A 21,080-nucleotide genomic window follows, 5' to 3' on the forward strand; every position below is an offset into this window, starting at 1 on the left:
ATGCTAACACGCATGAAAGTACCCACGCGGTCACACATTTATTTGAAATGCAGTTTTTCAATGGCATGTAATATGTTATTGGACAGGAATACATCAGCCGGCAGAGAGTTCCAATCATTTATTGTTCTAGGAAAGAAGGAATATTTAAAGCAATTTGTACTCGCAAAAATAGGGGTTATCTTGTCGGGGTGATAATTTCTGGTAGCTCTAGCTGGTAGTGGCTGGAGACAGGGTGAATGAACAAGTTGTAGTTCCCTTTTCGAAAGGCGGCAAAGCAATGTTAGGCGTGCTACCTTTCTTCGGGATTCTAGGGTGGCCATATTATTTTCATTAATCGATAGAGAGGGGGAGTCATAACGTCCATAACAATTATATATGTAGCGGATGGCAAGCCTGTTTTTGTTTTCCAGTTTTTAAATATTTTTTTTGTGAATGGGTCCCAGACGACGCAAGCATATCCTAATCGCGACCTTATGAGTGTGTTGAATGCCAATTGTTTCACGGATGGAGGAGAATATTTCAGCTTGTGTCTCAGTAGGCCGAGTTTACGCAGCAGACGCACAAATATTATCAATGTGTTGCGACCAGGTTATACGATTGTTGATGGTTACACCCAAATATTTAAAGGAGTCTGTTTCAGTGACCGCGGATTAATAGTGTATTGATATGCTAGAGGGTGTTTTTTGTTAGTAATGCGCATAAAAACCGTTTTTTCTTCATTAAGTATCATTTCCCAGGTGTCGCACCAGTCAGAAATCGCAGTAAGACTTTTACTCAGGATCACTTGATCATTGGCATCTTTAATCTCTTTGTAAAGTAAGCAGTCGTCCGCAAACAATTTAATACTCACACTGTCGTCTAACGCCGGGTACGCCGACGTTCGCCGCAGGAATGGGCGCCTAAGAGCTGCGCTAGAGTATTCTATGTCACTGTAGCTGCGCTCTAAAAAGTCCATGCAGGTATTAAGGAACTAAGTTCGTAGATCACGCAAAAGATATTCTTGCATGTGTGAACTTGAAACATTAAATTTTCATTCATTTTTATTTCATCGGTTGTTTCACCCCTCCAAAGAAAATTTAATTACTCATCACATGATGAATAACTGTTTTCCAGAGAAAATAGCTTTGAGGAAACGCTGTCCCCATCTAACTAAAGCACCTGCAGAGCTGAAGCAAGTCTTAACATTGAATGTCTGCAAAGCAGCTATAGCAGTGCTTCCCAAGGTAGCTACTAGCCTTAAGTGGAGGCAACATTAGCTGAGCTACCATGCAGCTGCATTGCAGAGGTCTAGGACTAGAATACAGCTTACAAAAGACGGCTACTAGCCATGGCCTTGGCTAGATCAAGCTGGAGGGATGTATCTTTTTTGGAGATCCATGGGATTTTTTATGTCGTCTGGGTGTTTGAACATTTTTTTTATGTAGGTACACATTAGAATTGTATGAACACGGTATTGATGCAGTTACTGCTAGATGCCGTTTTCGTTTCTAAATCTGCTGAAATCTGGCAGTTTTGGCTGGAGATAACTTTTCTTCAGTGCATTCACTGAAAACAGATGCACAATTAAGTGCTGACCAGGCAAGTTGGAATTATACCGCGAGAGCCAATTTCAAAATCGAAATAACAAAAGTTTTGATCCATGTAAATGTATGGCCGCCAGCCGGGAAATCTCTCTTCGGGTTATCCAACTAGCAGCTGAGGGCACAAATGCAGAGTGGATTTGACTGTAGTATATACCTGGGCCGCAATTTTGTAGCGATGCCTTCCACTCAATTCTACACCCCATTTATCATGCACCAATCACAACCAGCTGATCTCCTTGATAACGCAGGTGGAGCATTGCTCTGACCACTGACGAAGCGCGAAAAGGTATAGTATCGAAAAAGGCATCGCTACAATATACCACCCTTACAGTTTTGTAGAGATGCAGTGCTGAGCATGAGTAGGAAGTAGGGTGCTAATGTGGAAGTAAATTATTGTAAACTGCTCCGCAACTTTCGGTGATTTTTTAACAAGTCAATGTCAGCCAATGGGGCAGCCATGTTGGGTATGCAGTTAGGGTGACTAGACCCATTCTAGCCACCCTAACGCAGTCAAATTATCTGGCCAACCAGCAGAAAGACCTTTTCACTTGTTCATTTGCCCTTTCTTCTTCAAGCCATCTTCATTCAATGCCTGTTAGGACAATTTCACATGAGCAGCAAAGAAAACTTCGCATAAACTACTAATGCTAAAAAACCACACTTTTCTCATGGATTAATTGAAAGGATGTGTCCAGAGCCACTTTATTGTGACTCAGTGGCATATATCAGCAAGTGCATATGAATATCTGTAAAGAAATGACAAGTCACGCATACACACACATATAGAAAGCAGACTGCTTGTAAAAACTACATAAATAGAGAAGTATTCCAATTGTAGTTTCTAAAATGTCAACATTAAAGGTACACCACCGTATGCAATAGCACACAAAGCTGAACTTGCATAGTATAAAGCATACATTCCTCTCACACTGGCCACAAGTGCACAGCAAGAGTTATACAGTCATCACATGCACAGCTGACTGACTTTTTAACAATACCATTCAGACATTGCTAATGATTAAGCATAATCATCTATTGAGAACATATGTATGGGAAGCGGAGGTATACTAAACTGGCCAGCATAACAAATTGATTGAGCAGAAGCATTTATATTATTTTATAAAATAGTGCAAAATAAACAGTGACCCCCCCCCCCATCATTAGCCCAGTTTTCAATAAATTTTACTACACAATGCCAGCCTAGTAGATGCTTTGCCCAGTCATCTTAATCCTGAGGACCTATTAGTTTGGTTTGATGCTTCCTTCCTCATTCCAAAGAACAGTTATATTTCCAAGTTTTCTACATACCACACAATCTGTGCCACTGCATGCCACTTTTTTGACAGGCATGACTAGGGTAGGCTGAACTTTCTTCCAGTTGTCTCGAAGAACTTTGTAAACATGTGCGCACCTTTAAATTTGACTTATACTTGCCTTCAGTTTAAACAATCTACCATTAGGCTTACGAGTTGGTCATAGCGATACAGTCAACAAATCTGTGATGTGTAGGCCTTCTGCAAAATCAAAACTAAGCCGGTGCTATAGCCCTCGTGCAGTGTATGGCTGCCATCACCTATCTAGAGCAGCCGAGGGGTGTGCTGTGGAGCAAAGAAAGTGGTATTTTATTCCAGGTAGTGGTAAAATGCTTTACGTAGAGCATGAATGGCAATCACTATAATCACAAGTACAACACTTTAAATGCAGCTGCTTCCATCAAGGTGTGCCTTATATGCCTTGCAGCACATTGCTGCATTGCCCTAGACAGATGACAAAGGCTGTATAGGCTTGTGCCCTTTGTATTTTATAATGCATGACACCAAGACTACGTCTATTTGGGCTTCTTATCACAACTATGTACATATGTATAAGAAAACTTCACATTTCCTTTACACAAGAGATGAAATCTAAAAAGCAAGTGACCAAACAGCAGTTTCTCAGAGAACTAAAATAAAGCAAAAAGAAAAAAGAACAATTGCGACAATTTTTATGTATACGACTTTTCAAATGATTACTTTATAGTAGTGTGCAATATATGTTACCAGGGCTATGTGAATCATGATTTTCAGTGACAAATATATGTTGAAACCTGCAGCATATGCTATGAATTAACTGAATTGAGGACTTGCGAGTTTGGTGATAAAGGACAACATGTTTGCCGTCAAGTATTTGCTTTGTTCACTCTGCTATGAAATTTGGTACGCTGTTTATACTTTTTTATACATTCAGAAATATAAATAAAGTTACAGTAACAAAATGCTATTACAGGTGTCAACAAACAGTCACACAGCTGAACACGACACACAACTGCATGAAGCATGACACACAACTGAAAAGCCACATAGATCTAAGTTTAATTGCTTATGAGCAGGGTTCAGCATTTTTCCGTTAAAATGACAGATATTGTGCCAAATTTCTTTTCTGAATTTAAACAAAAAGCGACAGTGAATGCAAATTTACTAGAGAGCTAATGCAGTGATTGGCAAACAGCTGTGAGCCTACATGGACTCTGACACAAGGAGCCTGGCAAAGTCAAGGTCATGTGTCATCTCACCCCCCAAGCAATCTTTACTTTTTTTTCGTATCTGCGTCAGTTTTGCTTGCCGCTGCAATGAAAATGAGAAGTGGGCAGGTGAGAACCCTGGCCTGGGCAGCTGCAATCTTCACGCTGTGGCCACTGTGGTGGATGAACTCGGCAACTTCACCGATGACAATGTGCAGTCTTATCTACCTAGTAATCTTTTCTGTAAAATTGTTTGGTGCTACAAATACTATGAAGAAAGTCTGATTTCATTTGTACTGAAACACTAAATACACTCACTCTCAGTTCCTACATAGTCACATTGTCAGACGACATTGTGCCCTTGTGGAATTGCTTCTCAGAAACTTGGATATTCTGCATATAGGTTACATCTACAGTGTCGAAAAGAAGGATCTTATTTAGTGTCAAAAAATTACTCAACGAAAAACGATAGTGAAAGTTCATCTGGAAAAACAAAAATTCAAAACGATAATGCTGAACCGTGCTTATCGTTCTCAAATGAATTGTTCATCTGTAAAGCTGGCCCATCAGAGGCTAAGAAATCAAAGAGCTAAGCAAATCACATAATCCTGGCTTTTTTTTTCTGAATTCCCTTCTAAACATTAGACAACCTGTGTAGACAACAGATATGAATGTGTTAAAACTGCCAAATTATAAAACAGTATAAAGAAAATCATAAACAAGAATGTGAAGCCTGACAATTACTGCCTAATAGTAATATTTCTATTCAATTCTCAGATAACGATTGCCACCATATGCATAAACTTAGTAGTTTTGAACATAACTATGATAACTACTCAACAAAACACATTAGCCACACACATTCACTGAAAAATCAATGGTTTCAGTTGTTTCCAATGCCTAAATACATATGCACTTGATAGAACACTACCAGTGCACCTACAGTGCTATATACTGAAGTTTAATTGCTTCCACTCATTGTGTAATCTTATTGTGGCTAAGCACATCTTCATGAAGCGCAGTTTAACATGCATTTACTTAACCATATTGACCTACAGACAAACTGTATAAATATATTTTGTATGCAATTAATTATTTACACAAGTATAATTAAGCTCCCTCAAGCTGCTCTTATGCCAAAATATTTATACTGGCAGCTTTGGCCATCTTTCAGAGTATACTAAAGTTCTGAATGAAAACTCTAGTCCTTCGCAGTTGAATTCCGTCACAAAAACCACATCAATATGGGCGGCCCATGTTATAAAACGAACAAGCCATGTACACATATGGTGCTCAAATTGACTGTTCTGACATTTCACTAGCCTACAGCCACAGCAGTGAGTTAGCCTGACTTAAATGTGTCTGTGTCATTGCAGCAAAAGGGCCAAAAATCGTAAGAAATCTTTCACTAAGGGTGTACAGATACAAAATTGCTGTCCAGGCTATTTCACTTCCATTGGCAGCACAGGACACGTTAATTAGAGTACGAGTTGTTTCAGTATGTGACAAATGTCCAACTCTTGTTTCTATTCCCACAAACACCAAGATTCCCCCATGATTACCCCCCCTTCACTGACATCACAGTTCACGTACAGACCTCATGGCAGCATAAATCACTGATGTATATAAAATGTGCAAGTCTTATTCAAAACAACTGAGTGCAATGGTGTCAGGCCACATGCTGAAAGCTTTGTGCATCATGCCACCTCCTGTGGTGCCAAGCCATTTCTTTCTACATCGATTGAAGATACCAGATATTTCATGCAGATCGAGAGTGGCCACCAGGGGAGACGCATGATGCAAGGGATTGCTTCATGTTCGAAGCAACAGCTATGAAATAAAACTAGTCCTAAGGCCTTCTTTAGTTTCAAGGCTGCATTGCACATAGTGCATGTTTTGAACTCGTTGCAAAAACATACACATTTGTTGTACACTACAGGAATCAAGGCCACACATTATTATTATGTAGTTGGAAACTACATAATAAAGGGGGAAGAAAAGCAATAGACAAAAATTTTATGCATGTACGCCACTAAAGCATTTAAGGATGTCAGTACTATACTTTACAATTGCCTGCCTAAATTTGTTACGTTTATACTGCCACTAAGTCCCATAGTAGTAATAAATTTTGTGCTTGTAAACTGCACTCATAAACATGGTCTACCAAACTTTGCCCACATATATAAATTTTAGGCTCCGACTCGCAGTTCAGATGATTCATCCCATTACCTACATCCATCTCCATCTTCCAAAAATAAGCGCACTGTTACAACTTAGATATGACACTCATAAAATATTAAGCAGGCACATACAAAACAAGCAGCGATATGAGCCCAACTGACATTCCTTCACTGTATCACAACTTGCAGCCAATATGCATGCTAGTATGTATGCAGATAGAAGATTGCCTGGTTAGGCATTGCAGGGGTGTAGACAAAAGAAATAATAATCACAATGATCTACTTATTTGCTATCTGTCACTAGGAATGCTATCTCAAGAGAAAATGAATACAAATAGAAGTTTGTGGTAACCGCATTAAATAGATTTTGAAGCTCACGTACACACATCACTCAATGGGAATAGTCATCTTTGTCTACATTGAAAAAAGGTTCATGCCAAACCTGAAGGCAAGGTCACTGCATATTCAGTGTCACATTGTGCTGCTTGTCTTTACTGAGTAATGGCTTATATGATTTCAAGTGCTGCTCCAATAGCACTGCTGTGGCTGTATATCAGCACAACAATTACATTATACTATTCATGACTGGAACACCTTCCAACTAGCCTGCAGCTACGAGGTGGCTTCAGGCAAGATATTTTAAACTTGCAGCTGACGTAAACCCTAATATTTATCTACAACTGTGTCAAAATATAATTTATGTATGCAAACTATACTGTCATAGTACATAATGATTGAATGCAAAACAACCTCACATTGGAGTCGCAAATATGGGCTTGCAAGGTTGCATGATGATCGTTGACACTTGTTTACAGTCTATGTGGCTTTTCTGAGTGTTTGTGTAACCCCCCACAAAGTTAGCTTCACAACTCCTCTGCAAAGCATGTCACATGTCACAAGGCAGCCTATGGGAGCTATGTGCCATGTGCTCGTGACCCTTGACCTAGAAGCTTCAGCTGCATGCATTTTTAAGAGACAAGAAAATTCTAATGCTGGCAGGTGTTGAAGGTGTGCAAGACCACATTGACAAGTTGGCACACAGATACACCAGTAAAATGCAAGTCGTCAATATCTCTGTAAGCATGACAAATATAAGCACTTTCACAGAAGTTTCAGTAAGCTCCAGTAACTAAGTGATAGTTGAGACTACGTTGAGACCAAAGGCATGACCATCACCTTTCATTCATGTTGAGCAAGTGAGATTACAGACATACATGTGGCACAAGATGCCCTTTATAAAAATGGTCACTAGCATGTGGCTAATCCTCTTGCCTATCTAAATGTATCATCCATCACAGTTACTTCTTCAACAATGGGTGCACAATAAAAAAAAATGCCACTGTAAAATTTCAAAGGAGTCATATGTTCATTATTCTCTTCGTGCTTCGAAAAAAATGCATCACCATATTAACTGCCCAAATTATTGTGGCTATGTGTGGCTGCTTTTGCTCTCTCAAGGGAAAAAATTGCTTGCCTAATGTGTGCGCATGCGTTTCTGGTTGCCGCATACCACTGTACCCTGGAATGAACTTCTATATAAATTTTGAAAGCTGGGACAACAATATACAATTTGCAGTTTGACAGCATGTGACAGCAGCCAGCTCAACAGGCTTGAATCATTGACAGCAACACATTTTCTGTATGTTCTAGATAGTTTAAAATATTTGGTTGATTTATTCATGGGGTTTAATGTCCCAATGCAACGCTGGGACTGTAAGAGAGGTTGTAGTGGAGGGCTCTGTATTAATTTCAATCACGTGAAGTTCTTAAATGTACATATAAATCTCATTGCAAGAATGTTTTTGTATTTTGCTTGCATTAAAATTTAGTCACTGTGTTCTGGGAATTGAACCGGCCGCCTATGACCTCATGCTCAGAAGCCATAGCCGCTGAGCTACAACGGCTGGTGAAATGTTTCAGATTTATTTTGCTGATGTATATGGACACTAGTGTTCTGCAATTAAATTTAATATTTCTTTAATGGAGGTCACTCGGTGCATTAATGCAAGCGTGCTGCAAATAGGAATCATTTACGTTTTCAATGCGAGATCTCAATTTCTCCCATGCAAGACGAGAGGTGCTTCATTGATGTGTCCTTATTCGTTATGAACTATAAGATAATAAAGGAAGGTCACTTGCAGCGGCCTTCAATTTTCCAGACCTTACCGACAGCCTGTAAATGATGATAGCTCAAAATATTACCATCTCTGTAGCAAGTCACAGAGAAACTGAAACATAATGAAACAGGCAATTTTCAGACAAGCCCGCTGCTTCTTCCTTCCCGAAGAAATCCTTCCCACATTCCGTTAACGTTTATCCAACCTCTTTTTACCACAGCTAGCCATGACATTGAGAAGTGATGCGAACTGTTGTAATAGAGCCTTTAAGAAATGTTCATAATACCAAGCTTCTTTAACAATGTAATTTTTGTTCATACTGTTAATGCTAAAGTTTGTCCCACAGAGGTAAAGAAGCAACAAGAGTACTGAACCATAGCTCACGCCTTGAGCAGTGGTGTCAGCAGCACTATGACTGAATATTTATGGATTTTCACAAAATTAGCTAATGGCACCAAAATGGGACACAGGAGGCACAAAAACTAAGTTTTTTCCAGCCTGAGCACAATGCCAGGAATCTTGAGGTGCACTTTGTAAAATCACACATACCAATGCAGGCAGCACATTTAAATTCCAAGCTTTGTGGACAGGTTGTGGGAAAATTAAGTTTTCCTGAGGCTCTTGTGCTCCCCCCTCAAGTTTCTGGTGTGGAGAGTACATGTCATCCAACAGGTCCTTAGTAAAGTGGTTGGCATAATGGTTGTAGTTTTAATGACGAATGCGATTTCACCCACAGCGAAAAGAGGGGGGGGGGGAATCAAAAGGCAGTAGATGACAGCATGCAAGCACTCATGTAACAGTGATGATTTTTCTTTCTTTCATATTTCAGTCATAAAATATTAACTCTTTCGTTACCGCTAGAAATGTACTTATTTTCCGTGCTTTTATCTTTTAATATTTTATTTAAAGATGTAGCAGCCAGAATGTATACTGCGATACACAAAATGACTGCTTGATCAGTGGTGTTTCACATGAATGTGTAGCAGTAATAATGGCTCGGACAATTTTTGAGATTCCCTACCTGAAGCTTCAGACAAGCACCTCAAGCAACACAAATGAAGGTAATAATTTTGTATTTTTGGTATACGTACTGGGAGTAAAAGAAATCTGAAGTATACAAAATATGCACCTGCTTCCTAGTTCCCAAATTTTGTTAGATCCCGCAAAAGCATCATCATGAAGATTAGTTGGCATCAATACCAGCCATAGTGATGCCCACGCTATGCGGGGAAGTAGCGACGCAAATGTGAAAACGGTTATGCTCCAATTGTGCAGAGAGCACTTGTTCCTACTCACTGCAGCAGGCAGCTTCATTTTTTACTGCATTCTTTAAGCTCGCAAAGCAATGGTTATGAGGTGAGGGAGCATGCAGAAGCCTCACAATTGATTATGGCATTCGATCAGCTCTTCTGTGTAATCAAGGTGGCCTAGTGTTTGTTCAACTGGCACTGGAGCCTTCACATGCTTTGTTAAGTTCATGTACAGTGCCTACCACAATGTGGAGTGTTGGACAATATTGTACAGTAATAAATAAGGGCACTTGCACAGGTGGTATTCAAGATGCAAGATATTAGACAGGTAGTCAAGGTTTGGTTGACGGTTGCTCTGATATTGACTGCATGCTCATGTACGAGCGAAAACTCAAGACGGGAAAGATTGCTCATAATTTGTACATATGCTGTTGAAGCGCTGATGGGCTAAAGCAACCAATGGGGAGGGGAAATAAAGATGCACTTTATATTAGTCTAACACAATTATCAAGATATCATGCACTCACTAACATCTACCATTGTTTGAGACATCATTAGAACAGCCTATACGTTGAATCGGAAAATTGACAACCTGAGAAAAGCGTCTGTGTCTTGATTGCCGGTGTCACTTCAAAATTATGTTGCCAAGTCTACAAAAGCGCAAATTTTGCATCTTTTTATTGAAGAAGTGCTAGGGGCATCGGAGGCTCATTTCAATGATACCTTCAGTCCAAGTTAAATTTTTGCAGACTCCCCAATCTGTCAAAAATTGTCAAATCTGACGAATAGTTGAAACTGTCGTCATTTCAGACGATGCATGATGTTGCCTGTAGAAGAATTCCAACAGAAATGTTTAAAAGTGCATAGAAAAATTGTCGATCAAACTGATCAATTTTTATAGGCGCGGTAACGAAAGAGTTAATGCAATCCAACAAGAAATGCCTAGATGAAGAATGTCCTAACAAGGCATCATCATGTGGAAGCGTTTGGAGAACACAGGAGAAGAACTTTAATATTGCTGTGAAAAATGGAATTGCTACATGCACTACAGTTCTTGAACCTGTCTATTTAACTTGCGCTGCTACATTTCATGTTGCATGCTTAATACTGCAAAAAAAATGTTTTTCATGGCACCAGTGTTTGAACTATTATTCGTGAATGCACAGTACAGTACGACAGTTCTAAAACTTCTAAAAAATTGATGTTGCAAATAAAAGAGAAGTTCTCCAAGTTATTTCTAAAGCAGTGAAACAGTCAAAACTTCACATTAGCTTTTGCTCAACATTTACAGAATTTTAACACTGCATTACTGCACTAAAATCATTGTAATTTGAGTGTGCCTCAATACAACCCTTACAAATAAATAACCATTTTGCAATAATAAACTACTTTGTGAAATATGCTGGGTGTTTCATGCCACTTGAAGTAAAACAAAGAAAAAGTAGTACACCGTAGGTGAAATGAGCAATTACATATCATTTGCAGCTGTCTTGAGTTACTCTGGATACTTTTTGTAGTGTGCTTAAGTAGATAAGTAAGATCAGTTATGCACATTTTTAAGTAATCATTGCAAATATTTGTGCAAGAGTTCTAGAGCATAGTCAGAAACACTCAATGAAGTTGCTTTCATGATGTTATCTTTTATGTAATCTTTGTTCTAGGCTCTGAAGAAAGCCAGCAAAATATGATGAAATGATCTCGCTATGCACTTTAGTGCATGGATTGCAGTGCTTTCAATCATGTTTCCCAAAACCGAAGCATGCATGCTCATCACAAAACAGCTATCAGCCCTGGCATTCAGTGTGAGCCATGTTAGCATCTTCGTTATGAAAACAGACAGTTGCCACCAGTGAAAATGTCAATATACCCTGCTATGCATTTTTTGTGGCCAACGTGTGGGCATACTTCCTTGAAAACACACTTGTGAATGCTGCATTCCAGGGACGCTAATGAGTGGAGGCATCATCTTTTCATGTCTCATAACTTTTCGTCAGCACCCAGCAAAAGGTAGCACATAAGAAAGAACTTCATGGAGATTTCATGGGCTGCTTCTGAAGATACTAAACAGCTCTTTCAATAACAACTCATGCGTTATCAATGTTTGAAAATTTCTGCAACTGATCTTAATTGGCTAAGCGTACACTCACAAAATAAAAGAATGCATAATCTAGTAAATTAGAGAGAACTTTGAATAACATGCCATTCATCACATTTGTCACTAATGTACCCCTCTAAAGTTTGGGCACACAAGACGACAGATGCAAGATGACAGTGCCACATCACCACCTTCGTCATCTTGTGGGCCCCTACTATGCTACACATAATCTAATCACATCGCAGAGTCCTTTCGTTGTTTGCAAGGCATACTCAGCTACATTAGCTGTCAAACCATGGAATCTGCAAGAATCAGCTTGTGTATATGTGAAAGCTTAAGAGTTTACGGATCGTGAATTAGGGATAATGTAATATTTCCATAACAAGTTTAAAAAGCATAACAATTACCATGGTTAAGACTAATTAAATGTAAATCTACACAGCTAGAAGGCACTAATGAGAAACTTATCTATTGCAAGATAACAAAAATGCTGACACGTTGAACATAGAATAATACAAGTAGAGAGGGCAGAGGAAAGGAAGCACACACAAACTGTTTGTGTCCCCTTTTTAAGTCCCTGTGCAGCTTCTAGGATTTTTCAAGAATAGCACGGATTATCAACTTTCCCAAACTGCCACCTTCATCAACATAGACAGCAATGTGAATTCTGCGTTCAAGTAAATACCCATGAGTTTTTAGTAAAGTGTGGTGCTGTAAGTCATTTTCTTTTCAAGATGTTAAGGTATTACAATTGGTTATCCAACAAAACTTCTTTTAAGAACTTCAGATTTCTTTGAAACCAGCAAGCCAGCATTTTGGGCACAATCCACAACACACTTCTTTTTTCTTTGGTTTGAACAATCACATGACAGTATATGGACAAGTGTCTAATGAATGTAACAGATATTTGTTAAAAAAAGAAGAGAGAAAAAAAAAGATTTTTCCTCCAGATCACATTACTGAATGGAATGCATAAAAAAAATGTAACCCAAAATGTTTCACGTTGATGTAAGCTCATTGAAGGCGTCATTACTGCAGCGAATAAAAACTTCTGTTGCACAATGAGTTAAAAAAAATAAACAGAAGTTATACGTATGTTGTACGTAGCATAAAAATTACATGTGAAGCACACCAAGCCATGACTATCAATGAATAGCACAGAGGAGCAATTTCAGTCTAAGAATACTATAAAACACAATCGGTTCCAGTCACATCCCCAGCATGGTAATGCATGTTGCATTTACTGCAATGACCAAGTGCTTTTTAAGCATTAGTGATTGTAGATAGTAAAGAGAGTACGGAAAGGCAAGAAAAGAAAAAAAATTGGCCACAGCTTTCTGTAGGATAACACTTTTCAGTCTATAGTCATTTCTATAGTACAGATGAAAATAGAATGTAAGGATCAAAGAGGAGCATTGGCAAACAGCATCACTAAGCCGTATGGTAGCACAGTGCCTTGTCACGAGATGGCCTATACTCCGTTTCATACAGTGTGAAACGCTGTGGAGGCTAGCAAGACTTCTTGCTGCACTTGCACTTAGAAGAAAAATTAGTTCGGTGTTTTTTGCAGGCAGTTATGCAAAGCTGTTCTTCATTTAGGCTCAGTTCCAAATGAAGAAAGTTTCAATCTTTATAAATGAACAAACTGTGTTACATGACCCGCCGTGGTTGCTCAGTGGCTATGGTGTTGGGCTGCTGAGCACGAGGTCGCGAGATCGAATCCCGGCCACGGCGGCCGCATTTCGATGGGGGCGAAATGCGAAAACACCCGTGTGCTTAGATTTAGGTGCACGTTAAAGAACCCCAGGTGGTCAAAATTTCCGGAGTCCTCCACTACGGCGTGCCTCATAATCAGAAAGTGGTTTTGGCACGTAAAACCCCAAATATTATTATTATTATTGTGTTACATGGCTGCTAATATGTTGTTTCTGATCACTTTACTTTTTTTATGGGTTTTTTATTAGCAACCTTTCGTGCCAGCCTCCCGTGCAGGCTCATGCAGATAGTGCAAGCATGTGTGACCATTAGGCTTCCCCGTGACACCGCAGAGTGATAAATTATGATGACTGAACTTCTTGCATAGCTTCCACAGCATTGCACACTAAGTACGAAATGGAGTAGAGATGAGAGCTAACACTTGGCACATTTTGTTAAATCTCCGAGCTGAAACATGGGCTACGTCACATAAAAAGTGGAATACTTCAAGTAAGTGTAGCATGAACAAGGACTTAGTCTCGCAAGAAAAAGTAGCCTTCTTGGAAAGCCCTGTTGAGAAGAGAGTGGGCTATTTATCAAGACACTGATAATTTCTCACTTTTCATTTTTATGTGAAGAACTAGCAGCTTGCTTTTAAGCTCTATAATTCAACAAAATGGAACACACTTATGTTGCCATCTAGGAAGTTCTACTGCTGAGCCATCCAGATTAGAAGCATTTGAAGCAACACATGATAGCAGCAAGAATAAGAATTGTTGCTTTTAAATGAACAACAGGTGGCTGAACTGCAGTCCACGTGTGATTAAAGTTGCCATATTTCAGTCACCTTGCTGCTGATCAGGATGCCAGCAAAATTTAATTAGTTCTGGAGTTTTACATGCCAAAAGCACAACCTGATTATGATGCATGCTGTAACGGGGCGGCTTCAAATTAATTTTGACCACCTTAGGTTCTTTAATGTGCACACACACAATGCACAGTACACAAGCATTTTTGCATCAAATCTGCAACCTCAAGCTAAGCAGCACAACGCTGTAGCCCGTGTGTTGCCACGGCAGATTGGATGGCAGCACATTTGCTGCAAAAAATAACACACTATAAGACAGCACAGCAATACAAAGTGGCAAGTGCTCCTGTGTTCAATAAACTTCAATTCCTGAATAAAGGGAAAATCAGACATCCACCCGTTCGTAGCAGTAGCTACAAAGGAAACCCATACGGGTTCCTCGAAAGAAAAGCTTCGAAGAAAAATTCGTCCTGGTCCGGGACGAATTTTTCTTCAATTTTGAAGCTTTTCTTTCGAGGAACCCGTATGGGTTTCCTTTGTAGCAACTGCTAAGAACAGGTGGATGTCTGATTTTCCCTTTATTCATTACTTCTCTCCGCCTTGCGGGTTTCCGCAGAACTACTACGTCAAACTTCAATCTTCACCTGAAAAAGTAGAATGCTGTGACAGGTTTGCACAACAGTGATACTGTCAGCTAGTGGAAAATATAAGCACTCGTGAAATTTCATCTGTGACAACATATTGAATTCCTTCCATTCACCACACATGCCAAGGTACACATGTGCGTGCATGTGTGCTTGCTTGCACACATGCGCACACATCCACATGCGCACGCACACACACACACACATCCCACACACACACACAAATTATAACAGAATGACCAGTAAGTGTGCTTGCTTTGCATGTGAAGCATAGATAATTAAAATTAACATTTCAAGCATACACTACAAAACACATAAGTTGTGGACTGCATATTGTTGGCCTGCCTAAAAAAATTTGAACATAGAAAGTTCTGCCAACACAGTCTATGCAATAAATCTCTCACCGATATTGACTGTTCACACAACACACACATCAACCAGGTCTACAGACCCTTTCCTTAGGGAATTTTGGGCAGCCTGTTTCCGGCGTAAGGACAAGGTCCGCATGTCAACAATGGATTCATAAATGCCCTCGTTGTCTGTGGACCTCTGCATCGTTGAGTAAGGGGTAGCTTTACCAGGCGGAGGTGGCATGCCATGAACTGCAAAAGTAAAGTCTGAGTCTCGGGGAAAGTCTGCATAGGCTGGAGGTGGTGGCGGCTGGCGCGTCTTGCGCACATACAAGCAGAAGCAGACAGACACTACCAGAACTACCGCCAGCGCTGTGGCTGTCACAATGGGCACAACTACATAGAGCACTTCTCGCAGCTCTGCATCTGAAGAAGCCGACGAGCCTGGCTGCTGTGCAACTGATGTTACCGTCAACGGCACATTTAGCACATCACTAGGCTCACTGTTGCCCTGCCGGCTGTGGGCTATCAGATACACCTGGCATGGCAGGGAAGGCTCAAGGCCTGACAGAAGGTAAGAGGACTGCTTCCCTGAGGCTACAAATACTTCTTTCCAGGAATCGCCAGGCTGTCGATAGTGCAGAGTGTACCCTGTGATCCTGTGCGGCACTGGTACACTGAACATCCAGGTGACTTGCACAGACGTCTGATCAACAGCAGACACACTGAGTGTTGGTGCTGGAGGAAAGTCACCATCTAAGGTGGTCACAGGTAAAGGGGGTGATGGAGGACCACTTCCAACGGCATTAAATGCTTTTACCACAACCACATAAGATGTGGCCTTTGCAAGACCTCGCAGAGTAAAGCTGCCTTGGTCTGGATCAACAGTGTGGTAAGAAAAAGGGCTCTTTCTGGAGGACTCAGATGTACTACTGTACCCCACATAATAGCCAAGAAGCTTTCCGTTCCAATCACTTTCTGGAGGAGGACTCCATGTGATGAGTACAAAAGTCGCCCCCGACTTTTCTATACGAACATTGACAGGGGCACCAGATGGCTCTTCTTGTGTTGTGTTAAATCGAATGACAGGGGAAGATTCACTTGTACCTGCAGAATTCACTGCTACAACAGCTACTCTATATTCAGTTGCAGGATGGAGGTCTCGGACAAGAGCCGTGGTGACTCCACCACGGACAGTGTGGTTCAACATTTCGTCGTCTCGGTGCGACCAAAAGCGCACTTGGTATGACAAAACAGATGAACTAGAAGGACTCTTCCAGCGGATTCTGGCACTACGACTCCACACATCCGATACTTCAACCTCGGTTGGGTTAGAGGGTGGCTGTTGGACATTTAGTCGAATAGCCTTAGTGTCTTCCGCGTAGTCATTTTTTACTTTGCATGTGTAACGACCTGCATCACCAGCTGTCACATGCTTTAGTATCAGCGAAGATACCAGTCGTTCTTTCTGAGTGTCATTGGACACAAGGATTCTGTCATAAAGTTGACTGTTGGCTGTTACTGAATTATCGCCCTTTAGCCAAGTGACCACTATTGGGTGATCGCCTGTAGCAATGCAAGTGAGGTTGGCAGTACGACCGGACTGCACAGACAGATGTTGCATCAAAACTTGTGCTTGAGCTACTGTGTACACTGTAACAGCCACAGCCTTCTTCAGCCCCAAGCCAATTCCATTGTTCACGTTACATGTGTACATCCCAGAGTCGGACTTCTGGACATCCCGTATTAAAAACGTGCCATTTGATAGAAGTTTATGGCGATCAGAAGAATTTTCACCAGCTGGTGCAGAGTATAACTGAGTGACTCTTCCTCCATTGTCATGCGACCAAGCAATTCGCGGTGCAGGAGTACCTTTCACGTGGCAATTAATTATGATTGTGCTTCCTTCTGCAGCTTTCACGTCAGATGGTTCCACTATCCATCGTGGCGCAACATTCACTACAAGCTCCACCGATGCACTGTCCCTACCCGCAGCGTTACTGGCCATGCATTTGTATGTTCCACCATGGTCTTCACTCAGCGGCTTAAAGGACAAAGTAGACAAGTGTGTACCAGTCTCTTCCTCAACAGAAGACAAAGAAGTAAGTCGTTTCTCATTCTGGTACCACAGGATCTCCAAGGGAGTGTCACCAACAACTACATTGCACGTAAGGCGGACATCCGTGCCAGCGACAAGGTCTTTGGGTAGTTGCAGGGGGCTCAGTTTCGGTGGTTTCTGAGCCCACGCGAACGTCAGTCCCCAACAAACACAGAGGAGGATTAAAATTCTCAGCTCTACCATTTCAAACGCTTTTGACTGTACGCTGCTGCTATATCATGATTTCCACTTCACGGTTGTTTCGACTGCCTCTGTGCCGGAAGATCAGTGGTTCATAGCGCGTACTCACATGGTAAATCAATGAAATGCCGTCCATAAAATCGCTGCTATACATGGTATTCTTTAGGAACTTCAAGATACACAGACGACCTAGTTATAAGGGCTAAGCAACAGAAAACACGCTTCACGACACTTTGTTACGGCAGCGCAGCACAGACCGCTGTCGTCAACGCTATCCAACAGATAGCGCCACAAGCACCATAGTTTTGTTTCTTTGCTTTGGTTTGTTCCTTTCGCTCATGTTTGTTTTGATCGCCTTGGTAGCCGGCAGCTCATAGGTTTATGGTTTATGTTGAGCTGGGATTATAAACAAGGCGAACTCTTCACTTCTTGGCTTTTATGCAAAGTCTCACTTAAGAGGACATTAAACCATAGAACTACGAGAAATATTATATTGTCCATTTAGCTTTTTGATAAACACAAATTTTCTCGCAATGGCTTTACCACAGAATAAGGCTTCAATGTATACCTAGCCTATTTTTGCAGGAAATTTTATCTAATGTAATGCTACAGCCACGGCTGCACCCAGTGGATCATAACAACAAATGCGTCTATTCTCCATACAGCACGCTCAAGTCACAGTACACGCATCCTTTCTCTATGGTGCACATCTGGCGCCCTCTGCCTGTGGCAATACGGCGACACTTGGCGCTGGGGTTCAACGAATGAACAGGTTTTTACGCAGTTCAGTGCTTGTAGCGGTGTAGGCGGTGACCACTTTGCACACTCGTACGAGCTGACTAGTTGCTTGTCGCAGTGGTCGTAGACTCCTAAACCTCAAGACCCCTAGCTGCCCTAGCCAATACGTAGCCGCTTGGTCGAGATATGGGCGAGATATGCTGTTTTTGTAGCTCGGAACATATGTAGTGCGTACTGCTTTGATAATGCGACTTACCAATACAAGTAGTTTTGCTCGGCCTGTAAACGGAAAGGAAAGGGACAGATGATCAGCTGTTCCTGAGGTTCCGAAACCAATGCGACTGTGCGAGATCGGTGAGAATTTATCAGCTCTGTTGTTAAGCTAGCCTTCTTGTAAATGCTCGTTGCGTTTGACGTATATTTGGCATTGGCATGGTTCACTTTTTGTATTGTGGATTTAAAAATAAATTTTTCGTACAGTGGCGATCAGCATGTGCCTGCATGCGCAGCGCTGTGGCTGTGATGGTCGTTGCTCATTTAACCCAACTTTCACCGATCTAACCTACGCAGCAAAATGGGAAAGCTTCCGTTCATAATGAATGTAAAGAGCGCAAAAATGGAACGAAGACAAGATAGAGGACAGGACGAGCGCTCAACGTAACGAAGCTATTTATTGGATAAGTAACTACGTTATTTTGGATGACGAACCTAACGAAACTGCTGATATTAGTGTACGATTTCTTGAAATGTCTTCCTACCCTGTAAAAGCGATTCGAAAAGTGTGGTTGAACTGTGATTATGCGCGATTACAAGCTTAGAGTCATGCAGAAACAGACGTGCAAACTTGTGCTTTTTATTTGCAGGTTATAAACTGAATACATAAGGAGCCAAGCGCGGTATTGCAGAAGTGCAATGTCCATTCGCACTGTGAGTTACAGCTGTATACACCTTGTGTAGTTTTCAATGTTTGATGTTACAAACTTTCATTTGTAGACATGTACAGCACCAATGTTTCGAAGTGTGAGAACCACATATATTCTAGTGCATGCACAATGACAGCGCTCTGTCATGTTAGAGTGACCTCTAGTCATGTGCTCTTTACTCGCTCGTCCTGAGTTGCGCTGTTCCCGTTTGTATTCTGAAGACTTTTCATTTTTATAGTAATTAATAAAATTTAGAGACGTTTACCATACACTAAAGCTTTTGAACACAGATGCGCTTAGAGTTGTGATCCCATGAATTTTCAACTTGAGATTTGTGCTGTGTAGACATTGTTTAGGCACTGCCACTATTTACAAGTATTCAAATGTGAGTGCAGAATGGCAGTAAATGTTGCAGTACTTCTTTGGTGCTGCATGCACCTTTAAACTAGCTGCAGCAGCCTACATGATGATGTGGGTTCAGCTTGTGGCTGTAGCAGTTGTGTTATGATGGTGGATGACAAAAATACTGATGTGCTTAGGGTTGTGCTGTGCAACAAAAGAACCTCAGATGGTCAAAATTAATTCCTGGCTCTCTTGTACAATTTTTCGGGATGTTGCTTGGGATATGCAGCCTCGGCAATTTGCCAATATGCACATGCAAGTGTGCTGCCTTGAATATTTTTGAAGTGCTTTGCTTGATATTGGCTCCAATACACCACTACAACTGTCTGATGGTCTGCATTGCTGGTGCGCACATTAAACATTCAACTTCTTGAAAATTCTTGCTCCATGCCATGAACTTTTTGCACTTGGCTGTGTCAGAATGAGAGTAGCGATGAAATAGTGGCAGTTTAAATTGAAATACTTTGGCTGCTATCTAGTGAACCAACTGCATCTCCTGAATTTTCATGGGAAATGTTCATTGGGCATTCGGACCCCCAGAGTGTATCTATAACGGTCTAACTTACTGGTCATTGCAAAGTGCTCATAAAAAAGTAACATAGATAGCACTTTTGTACGTTGTAGAACATTATGCAGATAGTAACTTAATCCTTCCATTATGTGCATTCAAAATAGACCAAGGGAATTGGCAGTTTTCAAGAGGTGTATTGCAAGATCTTGGAGAGAGGTGCGATGCCTGTGTTGCCAGAACAAGCTTTGCTCGAGCGTCACTGTGCAGATACTGTATTATACTGGTGTCACATGGCCACTTTCGATCGCGGTTGAGCCCAATCCGGATTGAAATTCTTGATCGTGATTGGCTCCCTTCCAGAGATTGAGCAAAGAAGCCAATTGCGACTGAGAAACTCTATCCAGATCGTGCTCGATTGTGATCAAAAGAATGCTGTGTGACACTCGCATTAAAGGGACATAATTAAAGTGAAACAGTAAATAAGTCTAGACTGATAAAATATTACTTCAAAACTCTGTTTTTCTTAATTTCATGGTGAGAGGTTGATTAATAAAAAGGAAAATGAAGGCCAAGCTTCCATTTCTTCAATCTTGAGCCAAAACCCTGTGCTGGCACATCAGTGTCACGTCATGGATTTTAGTGTATTTTCTCATGTTTGGGCCATTGTGGGGCAGTAAACGTTCTTGAAACTTGCCAAATTCAGCTTTTTGCCCCTTTTATAATGCAACATAGTCCATTTTTACCAGTAAAGGAATTATGCAGATCCACCGCACATTTTGAAATTTGTGTGAGGTGAAGCTTTTATGAAGTGGTTAATGAAATGCTATAAATTTGCTCATTTCCTTTCTGCATCTCTGGTGTAAAGTAAACTGGCGCACGCACACATGCTCTTGTACACCCATGCTACGCAGTGTGACAACTCTTGTATTGCTTTGTAGTTCTTCATTTTTTTTTATTTAGTTTAAGTGTACCGCCCGCTTCATTG

General features: G+C 40.9%; 2 protein-coding genes across 4 annotated transcripts in view; one reads left to right on the top strand and one right to left on the bottom strand.

The window, feature by feature from the left end:
- Window positions 1–101: 101 nt before the first annotated feature.
- LOC142565809 (cell adhesion molecule DSCAML1-like) lies at window positions 102–17,783 on the bottom strand. Its single transcript, XM_075676350.1, has one exon. The coding sequence runs from the start codon at window positions 17,522–17,524 to the stop codon at window positions 15,290–15,292; it is 2,235 nt and encodes a 744-aa protein (XP_075532465.1). The 5' UTR covers window positions 17,525–17,783; the 3' UTR covers window positions 102–15,289.
- A 514-nt stretch (window positions 17,784–18,297) lies between these two features.
- LOC142565819 (AKT-interacting protein-like) overlaps window positions 18,298–21,080 on the top strand; it is a 45,815-nt gene continuing 43,032 nt past the window's right edge. Inside the window, exons 1-2 of one of the 3 annotated variants that reach the window (XM_075676360.1) lie at window positions 18,298–18,613; window positions 19,123–19,186. In XM_075676360.1, coding sequence (XP_075532475.1) covers window positions 19,172–19,186 — 15 coding nt within the window. In that variant the 5' untranslated portion in view covers window positions 18,298–18,613; window positions 19,123–19,171. Of the gene's footprint in view, window positions 18,614–18,794; window positions 18,917–19,122; window positions 19,187–21,080 lie in introns of those variants that run through there. The other 2 variants (XM_075676374.1, XM_075676368.1) reach the window with 2 other exon arrangements.

This window comes from Dermacentor variabilis, chromosome 1 (assembly GCF_050947875.1).
Source record: "Dermacentor variabilis isolate Ectoservices chromosome 1, ASM5094787v1, whole genome shotgun sequence".
In the NCBI taxonomy this organism is placed as follows: domain Eukaryota; kingdom Metazoa; phylum Arthropoda; class Arachnida; order Ixodida; family Ixodidae; genus Dermacentor; species Dermacentor variabilis.

Bases quoted from the DNA above. Each gene is read 5' to 3' on its own strand.
- LOC142565809 (XM_075676350.1), bottom strand. From the start codon at position 17,524: ATGGTAGAGCTGAGAATTTTAATCCTCCTCTGTGTTTGTTGGGGACTG.